This window comes from Mastigoproctus giganteus, chromosome 13 (genome assembly GCF_048544385.1).
Source record: "Mastigoproctus giganteus isolate SK-2022 chromosome 13, ASM4854438v1, whole genome shotgun sequence".
In the NCBI taxonomy this organism is placed as follows: Eukaryota; Metazoa; Arthropoda; class Arachnida; order Uropygi; family Thelyphonidae; genus Mastigoproctus; species Mastigoproctus giganteus.
The window spans coordinates 31890116-31912713 of NC_143587.1; the positions used below are offsets into that span (position 1 = coordinate 31890116).

The 22598-nt window shown below is 39.1% G+C and overlaps 1 protein-coding gene across 2 annotated transcripts in view; it reads left to right on the forward strand.

Moving 5' to 3' along the window:
- Nucleotides 1–22598, forward strand: part of LOC150075923 (death-associated protein 1-like) — a 63367-nt gene that overhangs the window by 24093 nt on the left and 16676 nt on the right. For both annotated transcript variants that reach the window (XM_090387444.1, XM_090387445.1), the window contains exon 3: nucleotides 17822–17864. In XM_090387444.1, the coding sequence (XP_090243570.1) occupies nucleotides 17822–17864 (43 nt within the window). The remainder of the gene's footprint in view (nucleotides 1–17821; nucleotides 17865–22598) is intronic.

Here is a 22598-nt window from a genome sequence, read left to right on the forward strand (position 1 = left end):
CACTGGCAGTGGTAGAGAATGAAAAGGACCTGGGGGTAATTTTGCAGGCAAATATGAAGTTCTCTGAGAAGTGCAGATGGGCTGCAAGAGTAGCTCATGGTGTCTTGTCAATGATATACAGGAATTTTTCTAGCAGGGATAAGGAGGTGATTATTCCCTTGTATAAGGCAATGGTCAGGCCAAGCCTTGAGTACTGTACACAGGTCTGGAGGCCTCATTTCAAGAAGGATGTAGAGCTGCTGGAACGAGTACAGAGAAGGGCAACAAGATTAGTGAATGGAACAAAGGGTTGCTCTTACAAAGAAAGGCTTAAGTTTTGCAAATTAGTGTCTGGAGACTAGGCACTGGCGAGGTGATCTCATAGTGGTGTATAAAACCTTGAATGGTTGGAGCATGCTCAATGCCGATGGGATTCTTCCTCTTGCTCAGAATAGTCACCTGAGAGGGCATAAATTCAGATTGAGGAAAGACAGATGTAGGATAGATGTGTAGAAATTTGCCTTTAGCCAGCAGGTAGTTGGTTGGTGGGACAGATTTCCATCCCTTGTTGTGGAAATTGATAGCCTAAATAAATTTAAGGCTCAGCTGGACAGGTATTTCGAACGAACAGAGGGGTGAAATGGAAGCGGTTTTTTATTTTATTTTTTTATTTATTTATTTTTTTTTTTTTTTGGCTGATTCTGCATAAGTTTGCTTTCTTGCTTCATATGCCTGGTAATGCTAAAGGGCCGAATTGATCAACAAGGCCCTCATCATATACTCACTCCTATCGTGTCTGGGCAGAATTGCAGACACTTTCAAATTCAACACTAATTCACGGCTTTTTTTCAACTGTGACCTGTGCTTGTTAAGTAATTCCACCGATCTCCTACTCTTAATATCATTAGTGCCAACATGTAGAACAATATCACCTTTTGTGCCCTTAAAAGATGATATCCGCTCTACAACGTCATCAACTTTTGCTATATATCAACCTTATATCATATATCCAAGAAAGAGTAAGGATACTATTGGCATTTAGTTTATTCACTCCTTTTAAACCACATCTTGAATACTTTGATCAAGGTCCCCTCACAGGTGCTGTAGGTTATGGAACTGGGTTTTTTTTTATGGTTAGAGTATCCTTTTTCTCCTTTACTAATCTGGTTGCTGTTCCCTGCAGCTGTTTCAAGAGATTCACATCCTCCTTAAAATGATGCTTCCAGACTGTTATGTAGTACTCAAGATATTGTCTAACCAGTGCCTTATACAATGGGATAATCGCCTCCTTTTCTCTGTTGACAAAATTCCTATATAATACTGACAGAAGCCCTGTGATCTATCTTAGCAGCCTATCTGCAATTTGTGCCAGATTCTACAATTACTCCTAGGTTTTTGTTTTCTCTACTACCTTGAGTATCATACCACACAAATGGTATGCTATTCTGAGATTATTACTGCTCTTAGCTAATCAGATTGGTTCTCCAGAAGTAAAGCATATTAACACATTTTGAATTTGTTTGGTTTTTGCTTTGTTTCTCCAACAAATTAAAGGTTGTTGTGCATATACATATAATGTTTTAGTAAGTAAGAATAAATTTCTATGTTTGAACTTCGCAAAATACAGTAAATAGAAAACGTTAAGCTAAAGGTATATCCATTGAAGCTGCTGGTGATTTCAACTGGTAGTACCAAAATAAATATATATATAAAATTTAATTTTTTTTTGTAGGAACATTGCTTTTCCAATATATTTAAATCAGGTAGAAGTCAGATTAATGATTTAATATCAAGTTTATCATTGTATGAAAAAATGAAAAGGTGCTTTTATTATTATTTTAATGAATTATCTTATTCATTGTGAATAAACACTTCTTTTCAAAAGCATGCAAGACAAAAACATGCAATATTAGAAACTAGAGCCAGTTTCATTCATTCAAATTCATTTGAATGAGAGCACATTCATTCAAATGAATGTAGAGAATTGCAAAGCATTGCTTTGCACATGTATGGATTATTTGCTATATATAATTACACTAGCCAACAATTTTAAACTTTTTTTCAATAACATGAACAGAATCAAATAGAAAGTCTGTAGCATGTTACATTTTCGTGTTATGGCTTTGTGCTCCTTTTTTTTCAAAAATTGTCAATTAATTGCTTGAAATAGAAATGATGACTAGTAAACATTCCAAATGGATAAAAAATAACATATTCAAACTTTGTAAACACCTATTTGGATTTATGTAAGCAATTAACACACAAAAGTGAATGTAAAAATAGGAAATTGTACTACTTACAGTTATTTTTTCCTCTTATGAGCAGAATCGTCATTCCTTATCAGAAACCAGCAATAGTCGCCCATCATTGCTGAATCCCCATTGTCCTTGATACCTCTGCTCCATAGTGTAGATATCTTGGTGGAATCGTTCTCCCCTTCTCATCACTGACAGATCTCAAGTTGTCCAGAAAGAAGTCCAGGTGTGAATGTAGGAGGTGTATCTTCAGTGACATTCGGCATCCTAACTTTTGATAGTTATGCAACAATTCTTCTATCAACTCTTTATAGTTCTCAAATTTTTTTTATTCCTAAAAACCCACTAACAACAGCTCTGAAGGATTTCCACGCATCTAATTCAGGTGGCATTAAGTTTAGTTTCAAGGATTTCATCCTTTGAAACTAAATGATTTCATCCTTTAAATAGCTCAGCCTGTTGCTTTGAAAGATTGAAATCCCTAACCAAATCATTAAATTCACTTTGCTCAATTAAGTGTGGGGTTTGTCATTTTCAGGATTGTAACTAGGATCGGCAGAAGTTTAGGGGGGGGTATGGGCTCTAGTGACCCTTGCTCTTCCAGAATAGTGATTTCTTCACAGCTAGATGGAGGAATGGGAAGTTCCGGTGTGTGTGTGTGGGTGGGGCACATCTTACTGCGAACGGAAGGTTATGGTATTTTATTTTATATCTGTTTTTCCTTGAAAACAGGCGTCTCCGTAGCCAGGTGGGAAGGAGCAGCAGTGCGTAGCACACGCTTCTTGATTAGACCGGGGTTCGAGCCCGTCACCACCAAATACGGAGGATGCGGAAAGGTCAAGGGAATGACCACTGCATATTCCCGGAGCAATATGGCCTTAGTTGCTAATGCTCCTAAAAACCAAAAACAAAACAAACCTTGAAAACCCTTTAGTATTTGTTAGGCAGAAATAACAATCTTCGAGGTGACTTGTTGGTTCTCTCTAGATCATCGGAACAGCAAAAGGCATTTTAGAATTGTCTCCCTTCATCCATTCAGTCAGATTTACATAGCACATTATACAGCACATATGCAGTGCCCACCTTTTATCCTGATATGTGACAACCAAAATAAAAATAATAAGCTTGTTTCACCTTGTCCATGATTGATTGATGTTGCAACTTCACTGTAAATTGTCTACAAACATAGCAAAAACTGTTTTGTGAATGCACACACACGTCGTTTTCGCTCCATTTCATGACTTCTCATAAGACCAAAATGGAACTTTAAAACACCATACCTACCACTAGATCTTACAAATCGAAACTAACCCCAAAAATGTACATTTAAGGGTTAAAGACAGCTGATAAACAAGTTGTCTTTCACAGAGGTGAAAGACAACTTGTTTATCAGCAGGCACCTCGCCTGGCTGCCAGAAATATAGTAGGGTCCAAACGTGCATAATAAGGATTATATAGCAATATATAATCCTTATACAGGGTGTCTCAAAAATATTGGTACAAATGTTTAGGGGAGGTAGGTAACATCTAAAGGAATGTGAATCGCATAGGAACCCATAACCGGAAACGTCACGGGAAAGTAGAAGCAGAGGCACAAGAAGCAGAAATGACACAAGACAGTAATTAGTGGCAAACATTTATTTGACATAATATTAACAATGGAGTACGAGGTGGATGCATTTCATGGTGTTACAACAGATGCTCGAAGGTTCCACCATGAGACGCGATGCATGTGTGACACCGACGCAGCATGGATTGGTGGACACGGTCGAACACACCTGGCGTTTCTTTGACAGTAGCAGCAGCGCAGACGAGTCTCACCACGAGATCCATTTCCGTATCCACAGGCGATTCATACACGATAGATTTGAGGGGCCCCCCCACAGGAAGAAATCAAGGCTCGATAAATCAGGTGAGCGTGGGAGCCAGGCAACGGGTCCACCACGGCCATTCCATCGACGCCCAAAACGCCTGTTCAAATGGTCACGAACACACCTTCCATAATGGGCAGGCGCCCCGCCATGTTGAAACCAAATGTTGCATTTCACATTTGCTGGAATATCGTCAAGTAACCCTGGTAGAACTTGTTCGAGAAAGATCCGATATTTAGCGGAGTTCATGTGAGATGGTAACAGGTATGGGCCGACTAAGCAGTCACCGACCATACCTGCCCACACATTTATTGCAAAGCGATGTTGTGCCACATGGGGGTGCACACTGTGTGGGCCCTCTGCTAATCTATATACTAGGTGCATGTCTGCCAGCTCACAGTTCGTATATCGATGCATGCTCTTTGTGCGGCGACTACTGCTTGAATGAGTAAACCAGAAATTTTCCCTCCCGCGAACTGATGAACAGCGCAGTGTGCCGAATTACGGTGACGTTTCCGGTTATGGGTTCCTATGCGATTCACATTCCTGTAGATGTTACCTACCTCCCCTAACCATTTGTACCAATATTTTTGAGACACCCTGTATTGAGTGGCCACTCCTCAGAGCCACAAAACTAAAAAGAGTTATTAGTATACCATTAAACAACACAGATATGTATCTTTTGTTACAATAAATTCAACCGGGAAAGGTACAGAGTGCAATGTTGGATGATTTCTTTGATTTTGAAGCTATTTTATGTTTTTTAAAACCGTTTTTGCATTTTTCTAAAAAAAATGTGACATGATAGAAACTTTTTACTGCCATATTTTTAATCAACACATACAAATTAACAAAATATGCTTACTTTCACCCATATTAGCAAAACCTTGTTGACCAGTGTTATTAAACCCAGTTTTTTAGTGGTACATTTAGCTGTTGACTTACAAATGACTATCTTATGCATTTAATCATTTATAGCATCAGTTAATGTAAGTTCAGCACAAATCAATAATAAACAAAATAAATATAAATCGGTTTTAAATACAAAATGGTATTTATTTTTATTTTTTCAAATTGATGATAATTGGTTTAATGTTGAATCCCTAAAGGAGGAGAGTATTGTGGATCTCTACAGAAGAAGACTAAACCACGAATTAGATACAGCCACGGAAAGAATACAAATGACATTTATGAACACTTAAAAAAAACAGTAATGAAGATCGCAGGAGGAATGCAGAATTGGGCAGAATGGATAAAAATACAATTCCCTGGATGAATTCAGAGTTAAAAGAATTGATAAAGGAAAAAAAAGGATGCATATCTCAGATGGCTTAGCTCTAAAAGTGATGAACATAGGAGCATCTATAGGGAGAAAAATAAAGAAGTAAGGATTAAATTGACAAAGCAAAAAAAATAAGGTATGGGATAGAACCTATGCGGAAGTAAACAGCAAGATAGGATGCAAGAGTTCTGCTCCAGCATGGAAGGTGCTGAAGAGCTTGCGACAATCACATAAACAAAAAGCTAATCTGTGTCTAATAAAATTAGAAGAATGGTATCGATATTGTGGAGAGAACTACTGAGTGAAAACAGAGAGGAATTTAGAAGTAACAAAGTTGAAATTTCCTGGACAGGAGAAGTAAGGATTAGCTTTGAGGAAGTGAAAATAGAATAGAAAAAGGGGGGAGGGGAAATGGAAAGGCACCTGGACCTGGAGGAATGAATATGGAGCTGCTAAAATATGGAGGAGGAAAAATCATCTCACTGCTTATGAGACTATTTAACAAAATATGTAAAGGAGAAGAAATTCCATGATGACACTGGGATACATCACTTCTGTGTTTAAGAAAGGGAATAGAAGAAATTGCTCAAACTACAGAGGAATCTGTGTTTTAAACCGAATTGCAAAGCTTTTTAGTGGGATACTCAAAACTAAACTAGAGAAAGAAATAAGGATTTCAGAGGAACAGTGTGGATTTACAGTTAGATGGTCCTGTATTGACCATTTATTCACAGTCAAGCAGATTCTGGAAAAATGCCAAGCTACTGGACAGGATATAGGATTGGTGTTTATTGTCTTGGAAAAAGCTTATGACAGTGTCCCAAGAAAGATGCTGTGGAGTGCCATGGAAAAAATATCAATACGACAACCACTGATTGACATAATTAGAAAAATATACAAAAATAACGCTTTCTACATTAAATTGGGTCGGAAATATCAAGGAAATTCAAAACATCAAAAGGCTTACTACAGGGATGCTGTTTATCCCCTACATTATTCAAACTTTACCTGGAAGTGACTCTGGAGGCTTGATCCCAAAGATGCAGACCAATGGGAATATGTGTGGCTCAAAACATCTACCTTCCAAACCTTTTGTTCGCAGATGACCAGATACTGATTGCAGAGGATGCTGACTATATATGTGCAGAAAGCTATTGGAACAATATAGAGAATGGGGTTGACAATAAATTTTAATAAAACAGAATATATGAATTCAACAGGGGACATTTTGAGTGTAAATGGAGCAGAGATAAAGAATGTGAAGCAGTTTAAATATCTAGGAGCTATTGTGCAGATGGATGGTTTATCTGAAGATGAGATTACAATGAGAATTAATGAAGGTCTTGGGAATGTTGATTTGAATATTATGGAGCAATAACATTCTCCCAAAAACCAAACGATTACTATACAGGGTGTTTCAGTTAAACGTTTCAGAACTTCTAAGAGGGGTAGGGTACATCCTGACAACTCGAAATCATATAGCAATGTGGGGTCGGAAATGCTTTCCTGAAGCGGTGTTGTACACAGAAGCACCATAAAGAAAAGAGACTGTAAGTGAGAAATCGTTTTAATAATACATGAAAAGAAGCAAAAGGTACATGGATTAAAGTAAGTGTTCGAAGTTTCTTCCACGGGCTACAATGCACGCCTCACATCTCCGACGCATGGACATCCGAACATTCTGGAATACTCCAGGCGAATTTCGAATTTCTTCGGCAGCTACTGCGATTCTTGCAACCAGCTCCTCAGCATTGTCAACAGGGGTGTCATAAACTAGCGATTTCATATGACCCCAGAAATAAAAATCAAGACATGATAGGTCGGGTGACCGAGCAGGCCAACGCACGGGACCACCACGTCCGATCCACTGTTGACCAAATGTGACATCCAGGTAGTTACGAACATCTCCGCTATAATGGGCAGGGGCTCCATCGTGTTGGAACCACATTGTCTGTTGCGTCGATGCAGAAATCTGTTCATCTCTCAAAAGTTGTGGCAATACTTGCTGCAGAAAGATCAAGTAGATAGGTCCGGTTAGACGACACGGTAACAGGTAAGGTCCGATGAGGTGATCTCCCATAATACCGGCCCATACATTGACCGAAAATCGAATCTGTGCTGCACGACGTCGTATTGCATGCGGGTTCTTGACCGCCCAGATATGGTCGTTATGCGTGTTGAAAATTCCTTCCCTTGTGAAGGATGCCTCATCGGAAAACAACACTTCAGCAGGAAAAAGGGGATTTGTAGCACATTTTCCAAGGTACCACTGTGCGAAAGCAATACGAGGTGCATAATCCTCCGGTTGCTGTGTCTGGACACGCTGCCTGGAGTATTCCAGAATGTTCGGATGTCCATGCGTCGGAGATGTGAGGCGTGCATTGTAGCCCGTGGAAGAAACTTCGAACACTTACTTTAATCCATGTACCTTTTGCTTCTTTTCATGTATTATTAAAACGATTTCTCAGTTACGGTCTCTTTTCTTTATGGTGCTTCTGTGTACAACACCGCTTCAGGAAAGCATTTCCGACCCCACATTGCTATATGATTTCGAGTTGTCAGGATGTACCCTACCCCTCTTAGAAGTTCTGAAACGTTTAACTGAAACACCCTGTATAATGCAATTTTTCAGAGTATCTTACTATATGGATCTGAGATTTGGACTATAAAGGAAAGGCAAAGGAAGAAATTGCTAGCTGTCAAGATGGATTTTTGGAGATCAGCCCAAAGATCTAAACTAGAAAGAGTCAGGAATAAAGACATAAGAAAAGCAATGGACGCTTGAATAAACATCATCCACAAAATAGAACAAAAAAGATTAGAATGGTATGGATATGTTATGTGAGAATGAGGGGGAAGAGAGAGATTACTTAAAACAGCAATGGAATGGACATTGCCTAGAAGGAAAAGGAGAGGAAGACCTAGAAGCACATGGATGGAGGGAGTGAGGGCAGCTATGGAAAGGAGGAAATTGAAGAATGGAGACTGGGAGGACAGAAAAAAGTGGAGGAACAAAATTAAATTATAAAAAATAAATAAAAAAGTCAAGTCAAGGATAAATGTTGATACAGTGGAGAAATTCAAGAAGAAAAAATGTTTCTTTTACTGAAAGCTTCAGAAAACAATTCTATAATCTCAAATTTTATGAAATTTTATTCTAAAATTGAATAATACATTTCATTATCTTCGTCGTCGTCATCATCTTCAGCCATTTTCAATCCACTGCAGGATGAAGGCCTCTCCAGCAACTTTCCAGTTCCTTCTGTTTTGTGCAGTGGCAATCCATTTACTACCCACAAACTCATGAATTTCATCTATCCAACTCCTTTGTTGTCTTCCAGGTTTTCTTCTAGCTCCTCTTGGGTACCATTCTGTTATTTTTTTAGTCCATCTGTCATCATGTCTTCGAGCTAGGTGTCCTGCCCAAGACCATTTTAGTTCTTTAGTTTTGATAAGAATGTCCTTTACTTGAATTTGCTGCCTAATCCATGTGTTTCTCTTCTTATCTAACAGTCTCATTCCCAATATAATTCGTTCCATTTTTTGCTGTGTAGTTCTCAGCTTCTCTTCCATTCTTTTGATGAGTGCCCAAGTTTCACTTCCATGTCATGGTGCAGAGTATACATTGGTTCATTTTTTTACGTTTCAGGCAAACTGGGATATTGCTCTTCAGTATGTGACTATATTTCCTGAATGCTATCCATCCAAAATTTATTCTTCTCTTGACTTCCAGCCATTTATCATTATTACAGCTAATAACTTGTCCCAGATATGTATATGACTCCACCTTTTCAATTACTGCTCCTTCAATCATTATATCCCTTTCTGTGGCATACTTGTTCATCATTACTTTTGTTTTAGCCATATTCACCTTTAGTCCAAAATTCTTACTAATGTGCATAACTGATTAAGATTTTCCTCTAATTCTTTGGGATCGTGGCTTATGACCACAATGTCATCTGCAAATCGTAAATGGTTTAGGTACTCTCCATTCATATTGACTCCTTTCTGCGACCAGTCTAATCTTCTGAAAGCTTCCTCAAGGACGCAGTAAAAAGCTTTGGAGATAGTGTCTCCTTGCCGAACTCATTCTCGATTTTAAATTTCCTACTGTCTTTGTCTAGTCTAATAAAGGAGATAACGTTCTCATATATTTTCTTCAAAATCATAATATATGGGGTATCTATGCCTTGTCTTTCCAGTTCCCGAAACATTGCCTTATGCTATATGGAGTCAAATGCCTTTTCATAATCCACAAATTCTTGGCATAATGGTATTTTATATTCATTTGCTTTCTCCATTAGCTGTGATATTACGTGTGGTGATCCATAGTTGAGAATCCTATCCTAAAGCCAGCTTGCTCTTTCGGTTGATTCTCATCAAGTATTCTTTCTAATCTGTTAGTAATGACCCTTGTGAACAACTCCTAGATGTAGGATAACAAGCTAATTGGTCTATAATTTCCAATTTCTGATTTATCTCCTTTCTTATGCAGCAAAACCATGATTGCATTATTCCACTGTTTAGGCGTCACACTTTTTCTAATGCACTTTGTGAAGAGCCTTGCCAGTTTTTGTGTTATGCCTCCCTCCCAATTTTAACAACTCTACAGTAACTTCATCTTCCCTCGGGGCTTTCTGATTCTTCATTTTCTTCAATGCATGTTCTACCTCAACAGGAAGAATATTGGGTATGTCGTATGTGTTGCTAATTTGCGATCCATCTTCCCCACTGCTGGCATCCTTCCCTCGCTCCTTGTATAATTCTCTATAGTAGTCTTCTGCTATTTGAATTATGCCTTCTCTGCTATTTATAAATACACCATCGCCATTCTTCAGTTTCAGTATCATTTGTCTTTCTGTATTACTGCTCATGGCTGCTGATTTAAGTCCTTTGTTTTCCCTTAATGCTCGTTCTACTTTTCTTGTGTTAAATCTTCTTATGTCCTCTCTGGGTCTCTTTCTAATGGCTTTGCATAACTCAGTATACTCAATTTTCTCCTTATCAGTGTTTATCTTGCTCTTCATTTGTCACCTTCGGTTCATCAAAACAAGTATTTCTTGACTAATTTTTTCTTTTTTGGATTTCTTTTTCCCTATAGGTTTCTTTGGCTTTACTACTTTCAGAAAGTTGTAATATTCCTCGTTGATATCTTGGTCCTGAACAGTCTCCTCTTCTGTTATCTCAAAGACCTTTGTATTATTTACTCGAGTCAGTTTTTTCCTTTCCTTCCTTGGTGATTTTAATGTTCACAACTTCAGCTGGCTTCCGTTTTCTAGTCACACCGACCCAGCAGGTCAAGATGCTGAGGCTTTTGCAATTACTAATGACCTAGCACAGATTGTTCATTGACCTACAAGAATACTGGACAATCCTAATCATACAGCCAATACGTTTGATCTTTTTCTCACAAAGAACCCTTCTAAGTAGACGGTCGAAGTGAGAGGTCCCTTAGGCACTTCAGATCACAACTTGGTGACTGTCTCTTCTCCAATGGAACCTTTATCTCATGGCTATTCCCAACCTCGTGTTGTTTGGTATTACAAGAATGCAAAATGGGATGACCTGCGAGACTTCTTTTCCTTGTCGGATTACTGTTTCAAAACTTCTGATGTCAACGTTTGCTCAGATCGTGTCAGTGAAATTATTTTTGTAGCAATAGAATCCTTTATCCCACACTCCACTTTAATATCTCTTCCTTTATCTCAACCTTGGTTTGCCAATAAATGTGCTAAGGCTGCTCAAGAGAAGAACGTTGAATATCGTAATTGGCTCGTTTCTAATTCTTCAGTTTCATTTTCTGCCCACACCAAAGCTCGCAACAATTGTAAAGCAGTTATTAATCAGTCCAAACTAGAGTTTGAACAGGCTAAGAGTAGAAAACTTGCTTCTTGCCCTAATGGTAGCCGAGCATTCTGGTGTCTTGCCAAAGCTATTGGCCGCAACTTTTGCCCATCTCTGCTCCCACCTCTGTCCAAACCAGATGGTTCTGTTGTCACTTCAGCCAAGGATAATGCTGACATGCTAGCATCCCATTTTTCTTCCAGCTCATGTATTAATGATCTTGGAAAAACACCTGCCACCATTCCCAACAAGCTCCATTGAATGCCTCCTGTGGTCTTCCATCAAAAGGATATCAGAAGGATTTTGATGAATCTTGATGCTAAGAAAGCTCCAGGTCCTGATGGTATTTCTCCACTTGTTCTCAAAACCTGTGCTCCTGAACTTACTCCTATTCTTTGCTGCCGTTTTTCACTTTCTTATTCCAAAGGTGTTTTTGCTTCTGCTTGGAAATTTGCTCATATCCAGCCAGTTCCTAAAAAGGGTGACAAATCCCTCCCATCCAATTATCGTCCCATTGCAATTACTTCTACTCTTTCTAAAGTAATGGAAAAATCAATTAACCGCTAACTCTTAAACTACCTAGAAACCTTCCGTCTGATCAACAATCGCCAGTATGGATTCCATCAGTGTCGATCCACTGGTGATATTCTGGCTTATGTTACCCATTTATGGACTAATTCAACGGAAAGGTTCAGTGAAACACAAATAGTTGCTCATAACATCTCAAAGGCTTTTGATCGTGTTTAGCATAAAGGTCTTCTAAATAAACTTCCATCTTATGGTTTGCCAACTGTTTTTAGTAATTGGTTATCCAGTTTTCTCTCTGATCGCTCACTGAGGGTGATGGTAGATGGCTCTCTGTCTTCTAACTTCTCCACTAATGCCGGTGTCCCCCAAGGTTCATTTCTTTCCCCCACTCTTTTCCTCTTGTATATTAATGACCTTCCATTGACTGGAAATCCTATCCATAGTTTTGCTGATGATAGCACATTGCATTCCACTTTCCATTTTGAGAAACCTTGTCCTACTCAATCAGCTTCAACTTCTCGAAAATCTGCTACCAATTCCTTAAATGCCGAACTTCAGGTAATTCTCCAGTGGCGAAAAGACAACTTAGTTGATTTTAACCCTTCTAAAACTCAGTCTTATCTTATATCTCGCAAAAAGGATTCTTCTGCTCCTATGCTTATCTTTAGTGACACTCCGATTTCCAGGCAAAATGATATATCTCTTTTGGGGATTACCGTGACTTCTAATCTCTCTTGGCACAAGCACATTACAAATATTGCTTCCTCTGCATCTAAAAAACTTGGTTTTCTCTTTCGCTCTCGGCATTACTTTTCTTCCAAACAGCTGCTCACTCTGTATAAATCGGAAATCCGCCTGCCATGGAATATTGTTCCCACATCTGGGGTGGTGCCCCCAAAACCTCTCTCAGGCTTCTTGATTTCATTCAGAAGAGTGCAGTTAGGTTAATTAATGATTCATCTCTAACAGTCTCTCTCCACTCGCTTTCTCATAGACGTACTGTTTCTGCTGCATGCCTCTTCTACAGATACTTCCATGGGCACTGTTCTTCTGAATTGGCTTCTATAATTCCCGCTCTCTCTTTCAAAACAGTCCAAACACGTGCCGCCACCAGCCAACATCCATTTACTGTCCAACTTCAAACCCACAGAACCAACTTTTCATCTTCCTCATTTATTCATTCAACTGCCGTTTTCTGGAACAACCTTCCTTCATACGTATTTCCTGAAAATTACAATCTACAGAAGTTCAAGTCCAATGTCAACAAATATCTTCTTTCATCTTCTCAACCTCCAACCCAAGCATGGCACTAAGTACTATAGGTTCTAATACCTCTCGTGTTTGGGGTTCACATAAAGAAAAAAAAAACATCTATATCAAGTGTACATCTTACCATTCTGTGATCACTTCCAACATTTACCTCATTCAGGATGGTAACATCATTCACGATATATCTTCTGTTAGTGAGGATGAAGTCAATTTCATTAGTTGTTAATCCATTTGGACTCTTCCATGTTCACCCATTTCTTGAAAAAAGTGTTAATTACTGACAATCCTTGAGATTCTGCAAATTCCACAAGTCTTTCATTTCTTTCACCAATTCCAAAATTTCCTATAGTTCCCCTTTCTGCGCTGTTTTGTCTTTTTCCAACCTTAGCATTGAAGTTCCCCATAATAATAGTGTAGTGGGTTTTCTGCTCATCTAGAAGACTCTCAATTTCAGTGTACATTTTTTCAACCTCTTTATCATCATGGCTCGATGTTGGTGCATAAATCATTATAACCTTTAGCTTGTACCTCTTAGAAATCTTGAGTATTAGTCTTGACTCCCTTGGTGATGTACTTTTGAATTCCAAAATGTTTTTTAAATCTTTATGGACCAGAAACCCAACTCCACCTTCACTCCTTTCACTGTTTCCATTGGTGTACAGCAGATTTCCACTTGATAAACTTATAAGTGATTCATTTCTTCTTCTTGTTTCAGCCAAACCGATGATATTCCAATTCACATTTTATAGTTCCTTTTCCAGCTCTAATATGCTGTCTTCACCGATGAGCGATCTTACGTTGTAACAGGCCAAGTTCAGTTTCTGTGCATGGCAGCCTGGTCATACCCAGAGATTCTTAGCACCCTCGGCTTCCACTCGGATCCTCTTGCTGCTGTAAGAGGGGGGGAGTGAAAGCTGCTGGGGCTGAGGGCCATTTGTTTTGTCATGCTGTCATATTCTGGAGGGTTTGGTCTATTCCTCTTCACGCTGACCAGGCGTCTTGAAGAGAACCACTCTACATGTTCGTTGCCACCTAAGTGACGTAACAGGGCTTACCATCAAGAATGTGTGCATGAGTGGAGTTAGAGAGGCAGGCAACCAGAGTTCTCCTAAATCTTCTGTAATAGAAAGATATTAGATCCATCAGTGTTTTAGACTGAGTGTCTGATAACACACAGAATACCTGTTCCCCTCTAAACCCCTTCATTATCTTATCTACTGTTAAATAATTATCATTTGAAAGTGTCTGCAATTCTGCCCAGACACGATAGGAGGGAGTACATGATGAGAGCCTTGTCAATCAATTCAGCCCTGGAGGAAATGTGCAAGGCTCAATGGGGTAAAATTTTTTTCAGCCTGGTCTGTGCTTGTTAACAGGAGAGACTGCTTCTACAGCGATGGGATACACTTAAATAGAAAGGGTGCGAGGATATTTGCTGATACTATCGAGGCAGTGTTAGGTGAAATCAGAAAACTGCTAGCTTGGGGGGATTCACAGACTAAAAGGTTAAAAGTAGCTTCGGGCAGAGGTGAAGGTGATTCTTGCACTACTTCTATTAGAATAAGCAGCGGCATGGAGCGAGGGATGTTGGGGGTTTCAGGGACTGATGGCAGTCATCGTGAAACAGGTGGGTATATATGATATGTGTTAGGGTAACTAATAATAAGAATAGGTACATGTATACCAATGCTAGAAGTATAGTAAATAAATTTGATGAATTTGAAGTCTTGGTACAGATATCAAAGGCGGATATTGTTGGGATAGCAGTGACGTGGTGTCACACAGATATAAGGAATACAGAACTGGAATTTGGGGAGTACAATGTGTACAGAAAGGATAGACAGGATAGGAAGGGAGGAGGTGTTATTCTGTTAATTAAGAAAAACATAAAATCAAAAGAAGTGCATCCAGTTGATATAGATGAACAGTGCACTGTTGAGTCAGTGACATAAGCACTGCGAAAGCAAAAATAAGAGTAGGGGGTGTGTTATAGGCCTAATGACTCGAATGAGTATAATAAGAAACTGTACAGAGAAATACAGTAATGTCTTATAATGGGGGATTTCAACTTCCCAGATATAGACTGGAACTTATTGGTTGGTCACTCGCACACTAGCAAGACTTTTGTGGATTTATTGGATGATTGTTTTCTGTAGCAGCATGTTCGAGAGGCAACCAGAGGGTAATACTCTTGATCTTGTTATCAGCAGTGATCATTTGTGTATTAAGAATTTGCAGATAAAGGAACCATTAGGTAGCAGTGATCACAGTGTACTGATGTGGGATTTACTTAAAAGATATAATTACCATCAGGGGTAAAGGAAGGGGTTTTTGCTTCTGTAGAGGTGACATTGTGATCTCAGACAGTTTTTAAATTCTGTACAGTGGGACCAACTGATGATGTTACCAACAGCAAATTCTAAGTGGGAAGCATTCAAGGAATTAATAGTGAAAGCTTCTAAACGTTTCATACATATTAAGAAATATTGATCAAGGTTTAGGCCTAAATGACTGTCAAATGAACTAATGAGACTCGTGACAGAGAAGAAAAATGCATGGGATGCATATAAATTATCAGGCGACACAGAGGCCTATGATATATATAAGCTAGTCTGTAATCAAGTAACAAAGGAAGTTAGGCAGGCGAAGGCAGATTACGAGAACTCTTTGGCAAAGGATGCTAAGAAAAACAGCAAGGATATCTTTACTTATATAAACTAAAAGGAAGGGGATGAATCTGATTGGTCCACTTGATATCGATGGTTTGAGTGTTGATGATCCTGCTCAGATAACAAACAAACTGAATGAGTATTTTGCATCTACATTCACACATGAGGAGTTATTAAGGTTTGAAAATGCCACAAGGTTATCAAATTGTAACAGGGTGCTTAAGAATTTTGTAATAACTGAGAACAAAGTTGGGGAGAAATTGTTGAAGTTAAACATAAGAAAGGCACCTGGGGGTGGATGGAATCTATCCAGTTATATTAAAGGAGGCACCAAAGGAAGTAAGCAAACCCTTAGCCATAATTATGAGAGCATCCTTGGACTCGGGGGAGGTCCCCACAGACTGGAGATGTTCAAATGTATCCCCAATTCACAAAGGGTGATCGAAGGGTGACACAAGTAATTACAGACCAGTTAGTTTAACTTCTGTTCTGGGTATAATAATGGAGTCACTGGTTAAAGATGCATTGCAGGATCATCTAGACAAGACTGCAGCAATAACTCAGACACAGCATGGGTTTGTTAAGGGAAAGTCTTGGCTGACAAATTTGATTGGTTATTATGATGTGGTTACAAAGGAACTGGATGCAAAAAATAATTTTGATATCATATACTTGAATTTCAGGAAAACTTTTGACACTGTTGTGCATGGAAGACTACTGTACAATTTGAAGCAGAATGGTATTAAGGGTAAGTTGCTACAATGAATAAAAGGATAGTTGAGTGGGAGAAGACAGAGGGTGGTAATCAATGGGCACAGCTCTTCGTGGACTAATGTTATTAGTGGAGTCCCACAGGGTTCGGTGTTGGGTCCACTGTTGTTTTGTATATTTATCAATGATATTGATGAAGGTATATCAGGCTTAGTATCGAAGTTTGCAGATGATACAAAGGTTGGCAGGGTTGTTAATGACAGTAATGGCAGTGTGTTACTGCAACAGGATCTAGAAAATTTGGGCAGATTGGCTGAGAAGTGGCAACTGAAGTTTAACCTTGACAAATGCAAAGTACTGCATATGGGTAGAAGTAACCCCAGAGAAACAGTACCAATTGTGTGGTACTACACTTAATGAGGTAGAAAATGAAAAAGACCTGTGAGTAATTGTGCAGTCAGATATGAAGTTTTCTGAGCAATGCAGACAGGCTGCCAGGGCAGGTCATGGGGTGTTGTCAATGATATACAGGAATTTTGTTAGCAGGGAAAAGGAGGTGATTGTCCCTCTGTATAAGGCAATGGTCAGATCACGCCTTGAGTACTGTGTGCATGTCTGGACGCCTCATTTTAGGAAGGATGTAGATTTGCTTGAGCGTGTACAGAGAAGGGCAACAAGATTGGTGAGGGGAATGAAGGGATCCTCTTACCAGGAGAGGCTTAAGTTCTGCAAATTGCAGCAGCTGGAGACTAGGCATATGCGAGATGATCTGATTGAGGTGTATAAGGCCTTGAATGGGTTGAGCACACTAAATTCTGATGGGATTCTTCCACTTGTTCAGAGATTACAAATCTAAGGGGGTATAAATTGAAATTGAGGAAGGACAGATGTAGAATAGATGTACAGAAATTTGCCTTTAGCCAGCGTGTGGTTAATTGCTGGAACAAACTTCCATTTGTCGTTGTGGAAGTTGATAGGATAAAAAAATTAAGGATGAACTGGACAAATATTTAGAGGGGATTGTTTTGTAATTTTTTGGCTGATGCTGCATAAGCTCATACACTTGCTTTCTTGCATCACATGCCACTACTACTACTATTTTCTACTTTAGTAAAGGGATATACCCCCTCCCCCAAAGAAAAATCTTGGGTGTTAGTTTAGTAAATTGTATTATCTGTGCTTTGCTATAGTAATAAAACATTGGAAGGAAGAAATATTTTTATGAATAAATGTTTCTTTATGGAAAAGTAAAATTTAATTTTAAGAAAATAATCTCATTTAGTTTAATACATATATACACAGATTTTAATATTTATTTCAACTCTTGCGACAAAAAATACTTCACCCCACCCAAATTTCAAGTTATATTTCGTATTTAATATTTATATTTCACTATTTCATTTTTTATTTCAGCCCACCCAAACAGCAGTTAGTCATATCAGGAGTTCCTGCAAGAGTAAGTATTTACTTTATTTATTAATTTTTTAAAGGACTTTCTCTGTTCCTCAATAAATGAAAATCTTATTATATCGAGAGTATTTTTTTTCAGGTAAAAGTGTACCAAATCACTTTGAACAACTTATAATTCAATTATTATTAAAAAAAAGTTGAAATTCCTTTTATCCGAAAACAGTGGTTTTCAACTGGGCTGCCACGGCACCCTAAGTGCCGCAACAACATTCCAGGCGTGCCACATAATTTGGGTTTAAGTTACTTACTTATTATTTTTATTTATATTATTATTATTAATATCTGTTTATTTCTCTGCTCTTGAGCAATAAACAGATATTATATACACTGTGCTGCCACTTTATTAGGTACACCCCTGCTGTGCACACAAATGGTTAGTACCACAACATTGCAAGTCACATGACCACAGTTGTGGATATAAATGCAGCAGAACAACCTTTCTAGTATCAGTTATGCATACAAACTGTAGCAAGAATGGGGAAAAGGAGTGATATAACGGTCTTCGAACGTGGCATGGTAGTAGGTGCAATATGTGCTGGACAATGCATCTCTGAAATGGGAGTTCTCCTGAATTTTTTACACACCACAGTTTCAAGGGTGTATTAAGAATGGTGAAATGAACAGAAAACATCCTCTCAGCGGCACTCCTATGGAAGAAAATCGCTTGTTGATGAGAGCAGTCAGAGGAGGATGGCCAGAATTGTGCAAGCAAACAGATGGACCACAATGTCGCACATCACGTCAGAATACAACTTTGGTGCTCAGAACAAAATACCGCAACAGACCACTAGTCGCACTTTGTCACAAATGGGCTGCAACAGCCAATGGCCACATTGCCTACCTTTGTTATCAATGAAGAACAAGAGAGCATGCCTCCTGTGGGCATAGCAACACCAGCACTGGACTATTGAGGATTGGAAAACAGTTGCTTGGTCTCACGAGTCAGTTCCTGGTGCATCGTGTTGATGGAAGGCTCAGAATTTGGCGAAAACAACATGAATCCAGAGACCCATCATGTCTGACGACTACTGTGCAAGGTGGTGGGGGCAGTGTTATGGTGTGGGGAATGTTTTCTTGGCACACGTTGGGTCCATTGATACCCATAGATTCACTTCTGAATGCCACATTGTACTTAAACATCATTGCTGACCAAGTGCATCCGTTCATGTTGACAGTTTATCCTCAGTCAGATAGTTACTTCCAGTAGGATAATGCGCCGGTGCACAAAGCCCAAATCACTATGGAATGGTTCCAGGAACATGACAATGACTTTTCTTTGCTGCACTGGCTCACTCAGTCCCTGGATCTCAATTCTATTGAACATCTTTGGGATGAGCTGGAAAGGGCTGTTTGCTGCAGGCCTACGCCTCTGTCTAATCTCAAGGAACTGTGTGACACACTCATGTCTGCATGGTACTCCATTCCTGCATGTTTTCAGCATCTTGTTGAATCCATGCCTAGATGAATTCGGGCTATTTTGAAGGCTAAAGGAGGCTCAACACACTACTAGGTAGGTGTACCTAATAAAGTGGCAGCACAGTGTTTGTTTTATATATAATGAAATATATGTTTATTTCATTATAAAAAGGTGGGCTGGCCGGGTGGGTAAAGTGCCTGCCTGGCAACCCAAAGGTCGCAGGTTCGAATCCCGCCTCGGGCTTGAATCAAAGTACTGCAAAAACCGTGGGAGGTGCATTGTGGCCACAGAAGCCGATGCGCCAACAACTAACTAAAAAGAAAAAAGAAAAAAAGAAAAATAGGTGTACGGTATCCATTGTGCAGTATCTTTTTAACTTTGTGGTGATCTATAATTGATGTTTATTTAGTACCTCTATATAAAGAATAAAATTATCATTATAATAATTATCATATAACGTATTTTTTTAATATTATTTACACATTTATCAGGTGGTAGATGACTTTCATCAACCGGTGAAATACCACCACTTTGCTTATTGGAGGCTTGAAGTGTTGAAACCCATGTTTAGTCTCTAGAGCAAAGTTTCCGGCATCCCCCTCTCCCCATACTTCTCCTTCAACCCATGCACGGTACTAAGTACTATAGGTTTTGATACCTTCGTGTTTGGGGTTTTCATAAAAAAACGCGGGCACACACACACACACACACACACACACACACACACACACACACACACACACACACACACACACACACACACACACACACACACACACAGAATCAAATCTAACAGGCATAAAATTTAGTAGGGGTGCCACAAAATAAAATAAATTACTTAAGGGTGCTGTTAAAAAAAAAGGTCGAAAAAACCGATGGCCTAAAGTGTGCTGCTGTCACATCAGTGTGTCATAATATTGTATTCTGCTAAATGATTTCAGCTGTACTGAAATGTTACAGATTCTCTGATGTCAATCATTAAACATATCTTTCAATAGCTGAATATAACATTTGTGCTTTCGATGTGTATGTTCAACGATTGACAGTTGCTCTGGCCAACAAAAATGAATAGATAAGAAAATATATATTATTTGCTTCTCTCCTCACATAGGTAACTATCCAGTTGACCTTTGAATTTATTCAGACTGTCGGCCTCAACTACCTGCAACCTGTTCCACCACCATTCCAAAAGAATCTCTCTGGAGTTTAAAGATGTCCTCATAATTAACTTCAGTGATTCAATACACTCCCTAGCAATCAATGACTCGCTGGCTAAACAAAAATTTCTTACAATCTACTCAAAACCTCTTCCCCTGTAATTTGAATTTATGTTCCCAAGTTCTAGAATTCTCTATAACATTGAAAATTCTGCCTATGTTCATTTTAATAACCGTCTCAGAGCCTTATAAACCCCAATCAGGTTACCTCTGAGGTGCCTGGTTGGTAAGCTCTGTAGCCCACATATTCAGTCATTCCTCATATCAGCTCTTTTGCTGATCTCACCATGCAAGTTGCCTGTCTTTGGACCCTTTCAAGAAGCTCAGCCTTTTTTCAGCTGAAGTCTCCATACTTGAACACAATATTCTAAATGCAGTCTTACAATTGCCTTATACAGTGCCGTCCATATCTCTACAGGATAATGTTTGATAATTCATCCATCATCCATAGGACACCATGGGCTTTCCTTGATGTCTGTTTACACTCTCAGAAAACTTCATGTCTGCCTGTATTATAACTTCCAGATCCCTTTCTTCCTCCACTGTTTTTAATTCAACCCCGCCAAGTGTATAATTTATTTTGGGATTGCTATTTCCCCAAGTGTAAGACCTTGCATTAAAACATAGCTGCCACTTTTGTGCACCATTCTTGCAAGTGTTCAAGCCATCCTGAAGGAGCGCAGCTTGGTACTGATCATTAACCACAGTACCAATCGTTATGTCCTGTGCAAATTTTGACATCAAGCCTTCTGTCTCATCATCAATGTTTATGAAAATCAGAAACAACAGTGGTCCAAGAACTGATCCTTGGGTCACCCCACTTTGACTTTACACAAATCTGAAGAATATCCATTCTCACCTCTGCCTACTGCCCTGCAGCCACCCAGCAATCCATCTTAGAATTTTTTCAGTTATCCCAATGTGTTCCAGCTTATACAGTAACCTCTCATGAAGGACCAAGTTAAATCCCTTGCTAAATTCCAAGTAAACTATATCAAAATTGTTCCCTATATCCAGCTCATTAGTAACTGCGTCAAAATAACCTACTAAGTTAGTTAAGCATGATTTACCCTTAACAAAGCCATGTTGTGTGTCCTTCAGAATGCCATATCTGTCTAAATGTTCCTGGATCGCACTCTTAATCATTGCCTCTTAAGATTTTTACTACCACTGAATTCAGACTAACCAGTCTTTAGTTACCAACTCCACTCTTAGAACCGCTTTTATGTATTGGTGATATATTGTCACTTCTCCAATCCAAATAAATCTCCCCTGAGTCCAACGATGCCCTCATAATTTACTCAATGTTTCAATACACTCCCTCAGAACTACAGGGTATGTGCCATCAACCCCAGGAGCCTTACTTGCTTTATGTACAAAAGTTTTTCTGATAAACAGTCATCTGTAATTTTGAAATCACTAATTTCATATGACTCTACCTCTTTTACACAGCCTCTTCTCAGCATGAAGGGTCTCGCTTCGGTAAAGACAGATGAAAAGTAGCTGTTCAATTTATCAACAAGATCAACTGGGTTGTTTAATACTTTCTCACACCCAGTGCACAAGGGTCTGATCTGATTAACGTTTTTCTTGTATTCACATACATGAAAAATTCCTTGGCCTCTTTAACCTTATTTGTGGTACTACAAGGTCAAGGTGTTTTTGTTTAATTACGGTTTTCGGGGTTTCCCCTATATGCTGCCCTAGCATCGCAAAAGGCCAAAGCTAACAAGTGTATGTATGTAGATGTGTAAGTATGTTTGTTGATATGTTGAGTGCCGGCACCTGGTGACTTCGCAGCCAGGGGACACCAGGTCCTCTGACTCCAAACCTTAGCCACAAGGTGGTCTGCCAGGCTCCACTTTCTTCCTGAGACACTTACTGGAGCTATTGGGAAAGCCTGGGAGACCCAAATTTTCAAGGAAAGGAAAACAGAAAAATAGAAGGAATAGTATAGGAAATAGTAAGGTGGGAAAGTGGATAGAAAGCAAGGGGGTGAAAGGAAGAGACATCCCCGAAAAGAAATAAAAATAGTAGAGAGATATAGTACTAGTGGACAATACAAAATCAACAATTAATTATATAC